The sequence below is a fragment of the Pseudoliparis swirei genome, chromosome 6, assembly GCF_029220125.1.
Source record: "Pseudoliparis swirei isolate HS2019 ecotype Mariana Trench chromosome 6, NWPU_hadal_v1, whole genome shotgun sequence".
NCBI classification, from domain to species: domain Eukaryota; kingdom Metazoa; phylum Chordata; class Actinopteri; order Perciformes; family Liparidae; genus Pseudoliparis; species Pseudoliparis swirei.
Window position 1 is genome coordinate 8,618,520 of NC_079393.1, and position 12,269 is coordinate 8,630,788.

At 44.2% G+C, this 12,269-nt stretch overlaps 2 protein-coding genes across 3 annotated transcripts in view; one reads left to right on the top strand and one right to left on the bottom strand.

Annotated features, from left to right (window-relative positions):
• Positions 1-12,269, bottom strand: part of LOC130195459 (uncharacterized) — a 37,074-nt gene that overhangs the window by 20,829 nt on the left and 3,976 nt on the right. The window lies entirely within an intron of this gene.
• Positions 1-12,269, top strand: part of LOC130195453 (A disintegrin and metalloproteinase with thrombospondin motifs 20) — a 76,886-nt gene that overhangs the window by 8,653 nt on the left and 55,964 nt on the right. For both annotated transcript variants that reach the window (XM_056416985.1, XM_056416984.1), the window contains exons 4-8: positions 4,910-5,163; positions 8,334-8,417; positions 8,929-9,053; positions 9,154-9,194; positions 9,508-9,613. In XM_056416985.1, the coding sequence (XP_056272960.1) occupies positions 4,910-5,163; positions 8,334-8,417; positions 8,929-9,053; positions 9,154-9,194; positions 9,508-9,613 (610 nt within the window). The remainder of the gene's footprint in view (positions 1-4,909; positions 5,164-8,333; positions 8,418-8,928; positions 9,054-9,153; positions 9,195-9,507; positions 9,614-12,269) is intronic.

Sequence of the window (12,269 nt, forward strand, 5' to 3'; positions counted from 1 at the left end):
CTGAGTGTTGGGAATGGCTGTGCAAAGCAGTCCAGTGGGATGGAGAAAGGAGATTCTTTCTTCATGTGTTGGAGCCGTCCTGGCCAGCGCTAAATGTGCCCGTCGGTTTTGCTGCAGCGCTTGGCAGAGGCCCCAGCCTTTTCCTCAACTCCCACTGCCTGCTTTTTTCTCTTTTACACCTGCTTCTCAAAAGTAGCTTTTCTGCTTTTCGATTGGCCTACATAGAAGAAAAGATTTCATGACACTGCATGATGACAGCGCTAATAATATGGCCCATTGCACTCATTGGCATCCTATTTTAGAATAACAGATACTCTGGACAAGGCTGGGCAACTACAGACAGTCTATAACTTTAATAGCTGCCATGTGTCTGCTGGCCCTGAGGCCTCAACCCCATTGAACCCAATGCGTTGTGTTGTCTCTGGAGTTCCCGTGACAGATTCCAGCTGGGGCTATTTTCTGCCTACTGTCTACTGTCTGGCCATTCTTAACAGATGGGGGCTGATTGGGATGGAGAAAGCAACTTGAGTGACAGTGACTGACTGCGTGGTGGCATGGGTGGCGTTCAGAGGTGAGAGGGGGTGACAGATGAACGACAGTTTCCCACCGAGGTGGACCGGGGAGAGGCCGTGCTGGGAGCTGGCCAGTCGCCTGTGGCTCTTGCTGTTTATCATCCGAGAGGCCAGAAATCACTCGCAACTGCAGACATGCTTTGTATTTGTCAAGGCGGAACTTTTTGCCTCTGGGTTTTAAGTAGTTTTTGGGGATATTTGAAAATATTAAAATGACGGCGACTGCATTGGAGGAACATTGTTCACAGTTATGTCCATCCTCTATGATAACATACGCACCTATGTACGTTCTGAGATCGAGTAGCATGGTAACATTGCAGCTTGAAAGTACATTTGAAGCGATGCTGTTCCCAGGAGTCAATCAGTGCAACGCCATTATTACTGACGGCCAGACTTTAGAAAATATGATCCAAGTTGTGATGAACTGGAATTATGTTTTAAGTGCCTCTGTTTGTGTTCTCGTTAGATGGCAAAGTCAGGTGCTATGTTAATTGTTGGTTTTATGATGCTGTGGTTTTCAAAAGCCTCTCACCTTAATTTTAAACCATAAATCCATAGTCATCCCAAAGTGCTTTCCCTTCGCAATAAATAACGACTAGAAATGAGGAGCCCTGTTTTCCAAATAGTCTTAAATCACGTCGGCAGTCAAGCACTCGCATATAGTGTCCTTTTAAGAAATTGCATTTGGTTACCTCCACCGAGGAGGGGACGTTTCAGCCCATTTGAGAAAGGTACTATTATTATAACAGCAGTTGTTGAGGATATCTGGCTCTCAGTCATCCATAAATCATGTAATCTACAATCTGTGAGGATGAATTTCTTCAAATCGGAGAGTCAGAAACTCTCTTTGAGTTTGAGTGTGCCGAATGAAAACACTCCAGGCCCCTGCCCATCGTGGGATTCCTCATCCGTAAGTAGTGTTTTGTCTCCACAGAGGAGGTCTGCTACTCCAAACACATTCTTCAGCTCACGACCGTGCTGTCTTAAGCAAGTCTGTGAACTGAAAACAACAACTGAACTCTGAGAGCACTGTTAGTGTACAAAGCCCACCGTCTCCCAAATGAGGTCAAAAGCCGTGCCACTTCACTTTAAAAGCCTTCTTCAGCAACAACAATTAGCTGCCTTTGCTTCTCTCTGTCTCGCCACAGAATCGCACTTAATTGTGCCTCTGTCTACAGGAGTTTCAACATGTTCCCCCCCTTGAGTCTTACTGTCAGGAACCAGAGTGTATGACCTCGTATAGAACCGGGGCAGTACCAATACTCGATGTAAAGTATACTGTCCATTTAATTGGCACCCGGGGAAAAGGGCGCTTTAACTCCCAGCGGGCCATTGTAAAAGAATGTTAATTAGTTCGACAATGAAATGTGTGTTCCCCATTGTTGGGTTCTTGGCATTGATACTTTTGACAGAGAGCTGAAGGAGAGTCAAAGAGCAACTCTTTGATCTAGATTGAAATCTCAATGAGATCCTTTAGGACCGGCTGTGTTTACATGAATGGGCTCCAACAGAAAGCACGGAAATGCTTCCATACTTATTAAAAATGTTCACGAATGAAAGTAAATAAGTGGAGACACACACATGTACACACATGTACGCGTTGGAACCAATGCTGGGATCTTGATATACGTATGAAACTGTTCACCCCTAAATGTGCGGGTTGCCTGCGGTGTGATTGGACACGTTACTGAGTCGATGCGTCGACATTGTTTATGATGTGCTTTGTGGTTGATTATCTTCGGCACGCAAGTTTACAAGTCGAGCAGGAGATTGAGCAGAAATGTGAAAGTGCTGGAGTCAACCAAATTATAATATCTATGAAAGCCTCCACTCCTCTCTGCTCCTTGGATTGTTTTCTGTTATGAAGAATTTATGAACTTGTGTTTTTATTTTTGCGAGTGTAAAAATGTCTCACGTCTCACATTTAGATGTCTGGTAAAAGAAAACTCAGACGCGGATGGATGTGTAGGTGGAGGCTGACTTGATGCCCTGACGGAGATGTCATGTGTGTGTGTGTGTGTCCGGCGGGTCAGGGCAGTCACCCCTGTCTTCTCATGGTGTAAGTAGCAGCTCACTACCGAGTGAGAGGGGGATTTGGACCTAAGGCGATTTGGGAAAGGTTGTGTGTGGCTAATCTTCACTGATTCAAAGGCTATTACAACAGGGACCATATTTCCTCCTCCTCCTCCTCCTCTTCTTCTTCCTCTCTTTTTTTTTCATCTCACACTCGCTCTGAGACTTAACACCAATTTCTGTTGATGTCGACGCTCTTCTGTGCTTTGATAATCCCTTTGATGTCGGACTGTCTGCGGTGATGAGTCTGTTTAAGGGGTTTAGTGTCGTGGGTTTTGGCGTTGGAGAGATTTTTCCTGGAAAATACAAAGCTCTATCCTGGCCCAGCTGCCCGGGCGGTGTGCACTGACAGTCTTGGCGCTGACTTGCATGCTGGCACCGGCGTGGGGCCGGGCCTCACGGCAGCAAGAGTTGTGCGTCTTCGTGCCAGGGAGTCACGCTCCGCCTCGTGTGCCCACTGGGGGCATCACTTGAATAATCTCGGCACGCTCAGCAAGTTTACTTTTCTTTTTTTTGTTGCTTTCCTCTGACCTAACGGTTGGACACAATCTGTCTCTCTGTTACTGTCTGGAAAGATTGAGTTTACAGAAGACAATAGAAGTCTTCACTATAGCCGGGTTATCCAAAGTTGAGTAGGTTGTTTAGGATGACGGACTGCAAACTATGCGTGGCTCGTAAATACTGACATTCACACAAATGCTAAATGTCATTTTATGTTTCATTCATTCCTCAAAAATGTTCATTCCCATGAATATCCATGTTTCCTTCAAAGCAACACAAACACTGGAGAATGCTATGACGGTTGATGTGAATATAACCGTGCTGGGTGCATTTGGGGCACATCAATTTAAGTATGTGGATAACAATAGATGGGAAAAATACCCCGCCCATTTTTTAGAAAATTACAGTAATGCATTTTAGTCACAAAGGAATACGAGCTTATCAAATAACTACGACTGTGCCTTTCCAGCTGTCTGTGTATTTGCATGATTTACCATTCACTCCTGCTACATTTATCTGTCCCATTGTCGGGTAGCCTCTTCAATTCGTTCTGTGGCTGAGAGATGGCAGCCACTGCTGCAAGTAGTCCTTTTTTACACCACATCACATATGGCGAAGCATTGCTGCAAATCTGGACAACACAATAGCTTGCATGCGTGCAAATACTCGGTCCTCAGATGTTACAACACAAAACTGTTATTGAAATCCTTCCAATGTTAATAAATAGTTGATTGCGGTTGAAACATGTTGCCGTTTCCAAATACGCAGATGATTTTTGATGTGTTTGTCATTAACTTGATCAATGGTGTTGAAGAGATTTCTCTTCATAAAAAAATCCGTCAGTGTGTTTTCCAGCGCGGGCTGATTTGCTGGTCAGTTACAGAATAATGCCGCAGCTATTTGTCCCAAACTAATTTATGATTTCATGCTTTCATTACCTTTTTAAAGCAATTCGAAGCTTGCCTGTGTGGAGACCAGAAATCCCCTCCTTCTCCCTGTGGTTTTGCCAAACACTTTTCAAAAGGCGACAGTCTTAGGAAACACATATGTGTACATGTAATTAAATCCACCTTAACCCCTGCAGATTTGTCTACATGAAACAATCTCTGAACGCGTTCTGTGTCTCAGCCTCTATCTACATCTTTAAACTTCCCTCTGTCATGGTGAAGGAATCCACTGCTCATGGCCAGCTCAACACATGCACTTCAGCTGAGAGTATCCACAGTATATCTTCTATGTGGCTGGTGGTGAAAGTGTTGCTCACACAGCCTATGAAGGGACATGTTTCAATCTGGCTTTTCCTAGAATCACGGTGGACCACATGTTTACTTAATTTTCAGATGATACGTTTCCAGGCTCAGAGAGGTGGGATAAATCGAGTATTTTTTATATCCGGCAAGTCTCTGGGATTTTCTGTTTTTTTTTCATGCATATTGCCTGACCTGGAAACCCGTATTCTCAAAGCTCACCACTGACCTCGTGTCTCTTGGTACAATTGTTTCCCCTAGCACTGGAATGATTTAATTTATGATGGATTTTTTTGCCATAGAAGTCCAGCGTGCTTTGTTATGTCATTGGAATTCAGCTAAGCTAAAAACCCTCGGCTTTTAACCGTATATGTGCCACGCTCTCTCCTGAAATGCCTTCGTGGAAGAATTTTAGTCTTTAATCATACAACTCACCCAAATGATCTTTATTTTAAATGATCCAATAAATATCTTCCTCTCCACGTCATCACTCACCAGTTTTCTTTCTTCAAACAGAAAACTCCAAGAAGCCGGTTGCTTTTGAGAATATATGGAGTATGGGAGAGGAGCTGGACTCTCTCAGAGCCACCATCGATGATCAGCACGTTCACGACAACAGCTCCACCAGCACGCCGCCCAAAGCCCCACGCAGACGCAAGCGCTTCCTCTCCTACCCTCGCTACGTCGAGCTGATGGTGACGGCGGATGCCAAGATGGTGCGTCACCATGGGCGCAACCTAGAACACTACATCCTAACAATCATGTCAGTAGTAAGTGAAACAATGTTTTCTAAAAAATATTTTTTGTCTCAATGTTGATATGAGTTTGGGGAAATGTGTATACACCCACGCTCGTGTGTCATTCGTACACAGATGGATGTGCATCATCATTTTGAATGGTCTCAAAAAACAAACGTGCATTTTTACCTTCGCATTGAAAATGCGGAAGGTTATGTTTTGAGCGCCGTGTATTTATTTATTTATTTATTTGTATGCGTGTTACTCGCATAACTAAAAAAGTATTAAACCGAATCGCATGAAATTTGGTGGGATGGTTGGTTATTATCCGCGGACCATTTGATTAGATTTTGGGATCGATCGGGTCAAAGGTCAAGGTCATGAAAAGGTCAAAATCTTCTTTTTACCATAGCGCGGTCAATTTTTATCCAATTGGCATGCAACTAATGCCAAAATGTTCATAATTCAATGCCCAATCTTGTGATATGCGAAGGTATGCGCTCTACCGAGTGTCCGTTCTAGTTCTACCTGCATTGGTGTCTAGCCGTGCAGCTAGGCTCGTTTTTGTCGCGTCTGTCCATGTTTCCTGAGACCTCCTCCATTGTAAAGACCTGAACACAAGAGAAAGTGGCACAGCACAATTCATCCTGTCTTCTTTGTGAAATAAATGATGCTTAAAGCTCTGACATCACGACGAGTTTCAGGCTAGTTGGTTAACTGGCCAGCTAACTGCTAGCACGCCAGCCACCTCAGAACATGCTAATGCTAGCCTGTTACCGTACATTCACGTTTTATTGTCAGGGCTCTCAAGTGTCACGCATTGAGCGTGAGACTCACGCATTTCGGTCTTAAGTCACGCACTCCCGCCACACATCGTATTTCTCACGCTGAAAAAAACTCTCGGCTATTTAATGTTTTAATGTGCCGCAGTGCGCCAATATGAGCTGGCCGCGCTGCCCTCACCGTGGAGGAATCAAGCGCTCCCCTGGAGTTCTGCTGTGAGGAGCCACTTATCAGCCAATCAGAAAAAAACCCGTATCTGTTGTATCTGGGTAAGATTTAATCCGGCAACCAATGAAAATAAAGCATCCTGGAATTGCGCGCGACTGACTGATATCCGAAAATTTCGTTCTGTGTGTGTGGGGGGAGGGGGGGGGGGTGCTGATGGAAATGTCACTCTTGCCTGTCTTCAAAACTTGAGAGCCCCGTATTGTGGACCAAAGTTGAACTCAAACTGATTATTTGCTGGCTACAAAATTTGAAACGCAACAAACATCCGATGGAGGGGAAGTAATTTATTCCACACAGTTGGAAACATTTAACGCAAATATTCCAGACTTCATTGCTCTCAGGAACGAGTGAAAACAGTGAAATATTTAAATTTGTGGCCAAAATATCAGAAACTGACACCTCAAAACCTGCAGCAAATAAAACCCAAGCTGTCTCATAACGGCATAACGGAGGCAAGATGTGTTATGAAATTTGGTTAAGAAATATGGAACTAAATCCCCCGGTCCAGGTCTGTGTTTTTCCAGCCTCAGATGTTACTCTTTGACGTTTTGGTCGTAAACCCTAATGTGACCCGAGCATGCTGCTGCTTCAACGACAGTGGTCCAGTTAATTGGTCAAATCCTGACTCAGCACCTTGACCTCATTGTGAGCCCCATATCTGACTGAGAGAGCAGCCTGGAAATGCAGTCAGTAACAAATTGACTGTCTCTGCATATATGAGAGTAGTCGTGTCAAAGCACGATAGGTTATAAATTGCAGTGGACTGTGTGTACCTTCTGCTTTGTGTCTCGCTCTAGGATGACAGACCGCTCAAAGCACTCATTGACAAACGAGGGAGTAATGATTGTCCGTAGTGTTAAATAAGTTTGTGAGGGTTCAGTCTGTGTTGAATGTGCCAGCCCAGTTTTTAGTGCCATGTTTAAAGTCAAAACATTAATTCTGCTCTCTTTAAGTCTGCAGAACAGTGGTTTAGACATATATACACACACACACACAGCAGCTTGGATTTTAGAAATACGTCATCACAGGGGTGTAAGGAGATATTAAAACAGCACATTGACAATCCATTTAAAGTTGACATTCAATTGATATTAGATTAAAAACATTGCAATATAGCGCCCTGCTTTCAGTATTGCATTATATTGAATAACAACAAGTGTCATGATGATACACATCACGAGGTTGTCTCTGCCTCATGGAGCGGAATCTCTTTTCTTCACATTATAATGAATGTTTTCCTTGATCCATGAAGATCTCTTTCTTAAAATCAGCCCATTTTTGTCATATTTTCTTTCAAAAATATCAGCCATCCTTAAACAACGCACAACATGTAGCAACGTGTGTTATCGAACAACGTGAGCCTTGAATCCTTTTCATGTAATTTCTCCCCAAAGATTCACAGAAGTATTAACAATAATACCCTCCCCCCCGTGTCCTTGATGGTTTGGCCCTGCTGACATTACTTTGTACCGTCAGAGCTTGTTTTGAGCTCACGGGCTGAGTGAGATACTGTAGTGGTGGTCCGTCGTAGACTCCCTTCTGGCTCTCGCACTGATCACACAATAACATACGTGAGGGCGAGAGGATACAGAACAATGTCCTGTGTTGCAGCTGGACTTTGAGCATTGCAAAGGCAGACTCCCTTTGCCCACACTGGACAGGCCTGCACCACGTTCGCCTCCCCCAGGCTAAGACAAGCTAAATGTTTATAGTGGCCTAATGAGTTCCTGTTAGGAGGCCTCAGGAGACTGCTGGCCGACCGTGACAGGGGTGCACGAGAAAGGCAAGACAAGTGGAGGGGAAAGACTACAGAGGGAATGTGTTGCTGTCCTCACAGAGGGGCTCTGTGCTTCAGCTTTACTGGGGGTTTTACGTTTGTTGCTGGGTCCAGATTTCAGTTGATCTTTTCCATGCCAAGGTCTGTGGGGGAATTGGTATTGGTTGTATTACCCTGTTGATTTAACATACCCTGAAGGAGACTTTTTCTTTTGTTTCTTGAATTAACTGTTGCTATTTTGATTAGACCTCATGGAGCTTAAGCAGAAAAAAAACCAAAAAAGCAATCGCTGTATTTTCTCACTCCGCGTATTGAGTGAAGAGAAGTAGACTTTCAGACCGTCCCTATCTGTGCTCTGGTTCAGGTCAGTGGAGGTTTTGCATTTTTTTGTCTGTGTGTTTTGTCTTTGTTACAGGTAGCAGCAGTGTACAGGGACCCCAGCGTCGGAAACCTCATCAACATCATGATTGTCAAGCTCGTCATCGTCCACAATGAACAGGTGAGTGCCGGGCTTGAATGCTACCTGTATCAAGCTCTCCCCGATATGGCTGACGTCAGTGCAGGTGTCCCTGGCCTGGCCTTTTCTCCGAGGGGCTCGTTTTGAAAGGACACTGCCTGCCTTGTCAGTTTCAAGTCTCAAGAGAGGTCTCCATGGAGGACAAACAATACTATAGTGAGGCAGCTAGCCACCTGCGAACCAGAGGTTGCCTGAGAGACTCACTGTAGTGGGTTTGATTCTTAAATAGTTCAATTAAAGGGAACTGAAATTGTTTGGAAAGCCCTAAGAGGGCTCCTGATCTTAACCCATGTTGATTAATGAAGTAAGTCAAACTTTATCATGTCCAGTATCTCCAAATTACTGAAATTAGATCATAAAACAGGTTAAAAAATATGAGATATCCCTATTTTTATCCTTTTTATTTTTTTATTTGAAGATTACTCGGCTACATTACAATATGTTTTCCCGCTTTTTTTTGGTCACGTCCGCAATGTTGTTTCACCAAAAACAGGAAGGGCCCACGGTGAGCTTCAATGCCGCCACGACGCTCCACAACTTCTGTGTGTGGCAGCAGACCCAAAACTTCAAGGATGACAGCCATCCCTCGCACCATGACACGGCACTCCTCATCACCAGGTACACACTCGTCTCCCATCCTCGCTTTTCAAAGCCAATTTGATAAAACGAAAACCCGAAAAGTGTCTCACAGCGTTGCGTTTGTTTTTACTTGTTTCAGGGAGGACATCTGCCGCGCCAAAGATAAATGTGACACGTTAGGTAAACTTTTGCCTTTCACTTTTACAAATATATCTCCACCTCAAGCCCTTTCCAATTAACTTTTCGCTCCTGTAAGCACCGCTCGTATACTGTGTGGTAATGACTTTATGACAAGCTGTCAGCTAATACTATTCTAGAGACAGAACAGAGGGTGAGAAACAAGGGGATGGAGGGAGCTACTCTCTTATAGAATACACATTTTGATGGTTTCTTTGCCTTTGGCGATCGAGCATCAGGAAATATTTTTCAAACGGTTCTGTTTGTGTTCATGTGCATGTGTGTTTTTTTTCTGGGTGTCTACGTGTCCCTGTAGGGCTTGCAGAGCTGGGGACCATGTGCGACCAATTCCGGAGCTGCTCCATCAGTGAGGAAAATGGAATTAGTGCCTCCTTCACCATCGCTCATGAGCTGGGCCATGTGTAAGTTGCAGCACAGAACACACACACAGACAGACACACACACTCACACTCAAACTCGGCCCTCGCAGCGTGCTTCGACTAACAAAAGCCCTCTTATCAAGAGACGTAGGGCGCAGCAGTCACAGGTGCAAAACATAATAAAGTGAAAACTGGACTTTTAATAACATGCCAGCCTTTAATACCTTCCTGTACAGCTCCAATAAGTTAACCCTTAAGGTGTCGGAGCTTTGTCTTGAGTGGACGACCGCTCGGATGAAACTCATTGTGGAGACGTGGCACAAAATGCAAGGTTGCAGGTTTTCTGTTACTCTATGTACAGTAAATACTTCGTTGACTTTATCAGACGGAGCAAGGCTAAATATTCTGTTTAGTATTCGGGAGCTCGCTGGTTTCCTGGTATCAGCCGCAAAGACTGATAAAACCGCCCGAGGATGTCACAGTGCCGTCATATGTATCTGGTGTGTTCTCTCAACACGCCTGTCTGACTGATTTTTCACAACAAGCTAATAATTCCACTTTTGTGAAGTGTAAAAAAAGACTCCTATGTATCCAAATGACCAAGCCGTGCACTTTCATCACGGTATCTCTCTTATGAGAGGTGTGTCTGCCAAACATCCATTAGACGGAATTATTGACTAATGCGATAACTTGTAATCCAGTTCAGTTAAATGAGGTGCAATTAAGAAGCACTGCGAGCCTGAGATGTGAAGTGTAACGCGCCTGCAGCTTCTTCGGCGAGGGCATGTGTTACAAACAAATTAAAGATGAACCGTGGAAGCGAGTGAGAGATTTTCTTTTCCGGTCCGTGGGTGTCGGCGACTGAACGGGATCAGTGTCGTGTGAGCCAATGGTGAAGAATGAAAGATATTCTTCTTCCTCCTCTGTCTCCGCTCACACATTCTTCCAGTGGAGAGAGTTGTCACTGAGCTCCGACTCTGTTGATGTGCTGATAATTGCTGTTCCTGCAGACTGCGCTGTTTGCTCCAACTCGTACTTTACTCGATATTTATGGGCATTTCAGCTCAGAAATACGTCGTTGTCGTACAGAAAATCCCATTGCATGACGGCATGGCATGAAGGATGGACAGAAAACAAAGCAGCTTGTATTGTTGAGAGCTCTCACTATACGTGAGTGGACCCTAACTCATCACATTTCAGCCTGGATGATAATAATTAAGTGCTGGGGTAGGATCCATCCAGCTGGAATGGACTCCTCTATTGATCTGGCCCTTGAGGATGCCCAACAGGGAGCCACAAAATATCCTGACTTACGACCTAATTACACTAAAAGGGTCTCTTCTCAGGATTTTCAGTCCATATCCTCATTTCTTCCCATCAGATCAGGGTCAACTAAATCTTCATAATGTGTGAAAAGAGTACAAGTTGTTTGTCACAAATACATTTTTACGATAATGAGAAAACCTAAAAAGAAGAAAGTAGCGAGCTGTTTGTTGTCATTTTAAACTTGTTCCAAAGAACAGTTCGTAGTTAACAGTGCAAATACCATCTGAGCCCGGTTTGATGTTGTCGGCATTAGCCAGCAGCTCGGTGTATGTGCAGAGCTCATTACTCTGCCAGGGGCTTAATTATTCCCTGGGTGTTTGCCTTCAGGCCCTCGGCCCCTGTAGGGTGGGCCTCATGCCAGCATTGCTAGTTCTTGTTCGTGTGGCGGCATGGATTGACCCTCGGCCACAGTCTAGAGCCCAGGACTGGCCCTCATCCTGTTGTAAACATCTTAGACATCGTACAGCTGCATGGGTCCCTGTGTGTGTGTACATAGACATGTACTTATGGTAATACGCCAAACCGCAGCACAACACAGCACATCTGCTTTGGTCCGTGCTATTCTGGACGTGATCAACTTGCTTTATGAGACGGCCAAACTCCATTCAGCGTGCCGTAATTCATTAATCTGCAGATGCCATGCTGTGTTCTTTAAATTACACAGCTGTTTCTCTGTGAAGACTCTTGTCTTAATGTTTATAACGCTGAAACAATCTGCTGATTAACTGATTAGTGAATCAACAGAAAATTAACTGCCTACTACTTTGATAAGCTTGTAAGCTTTAGAAGTAATTTATTATAAATAACAAACATTTGCTGGTTCCAGCTTCTCAAATCTGAGGAATTGTCATTGTTCGTACTTTTACATGTTTCAATTCAAGTAACATTTCCTTGCGTGTGTGTGTTGATGCACATTGTTTCTGCCCCTATTGGAGGTATTAGAGGGGCATGGCCATCAAATACTGCAGATGCCCTAAAAAAGACAAAAATGGGTCACTGATAAAGAGGGGTGGCTTCAAATATATAAGCTCTTTGAGAATGTCAGAGGGTGACCTTTGACCTCTCTGATGTGGTTCTCACTAGCATGTTGGCCATGATGATCAAAGAATGCTTTTTACCTGAAAAGCCGCACCAACAACTGGCCAGTAGGAGTTTTATTTAAGCCTTTTTGTTTTTTCTACTGTATACAGCTTTGGGTGAGACCAAAACATGGGTGTATATATAGAAATAAAACAAGAAAAAGACCGATACAGAGTAAGCTGTGTGCATGGTGTTATTCACACGCGTCTGTGGCGGCCCGACGGGTCTGAATGTAAATCCTGTGACATGTATCCTCCGTGTTACGGCTGAGCCATTAAGCAGCTGATAATCA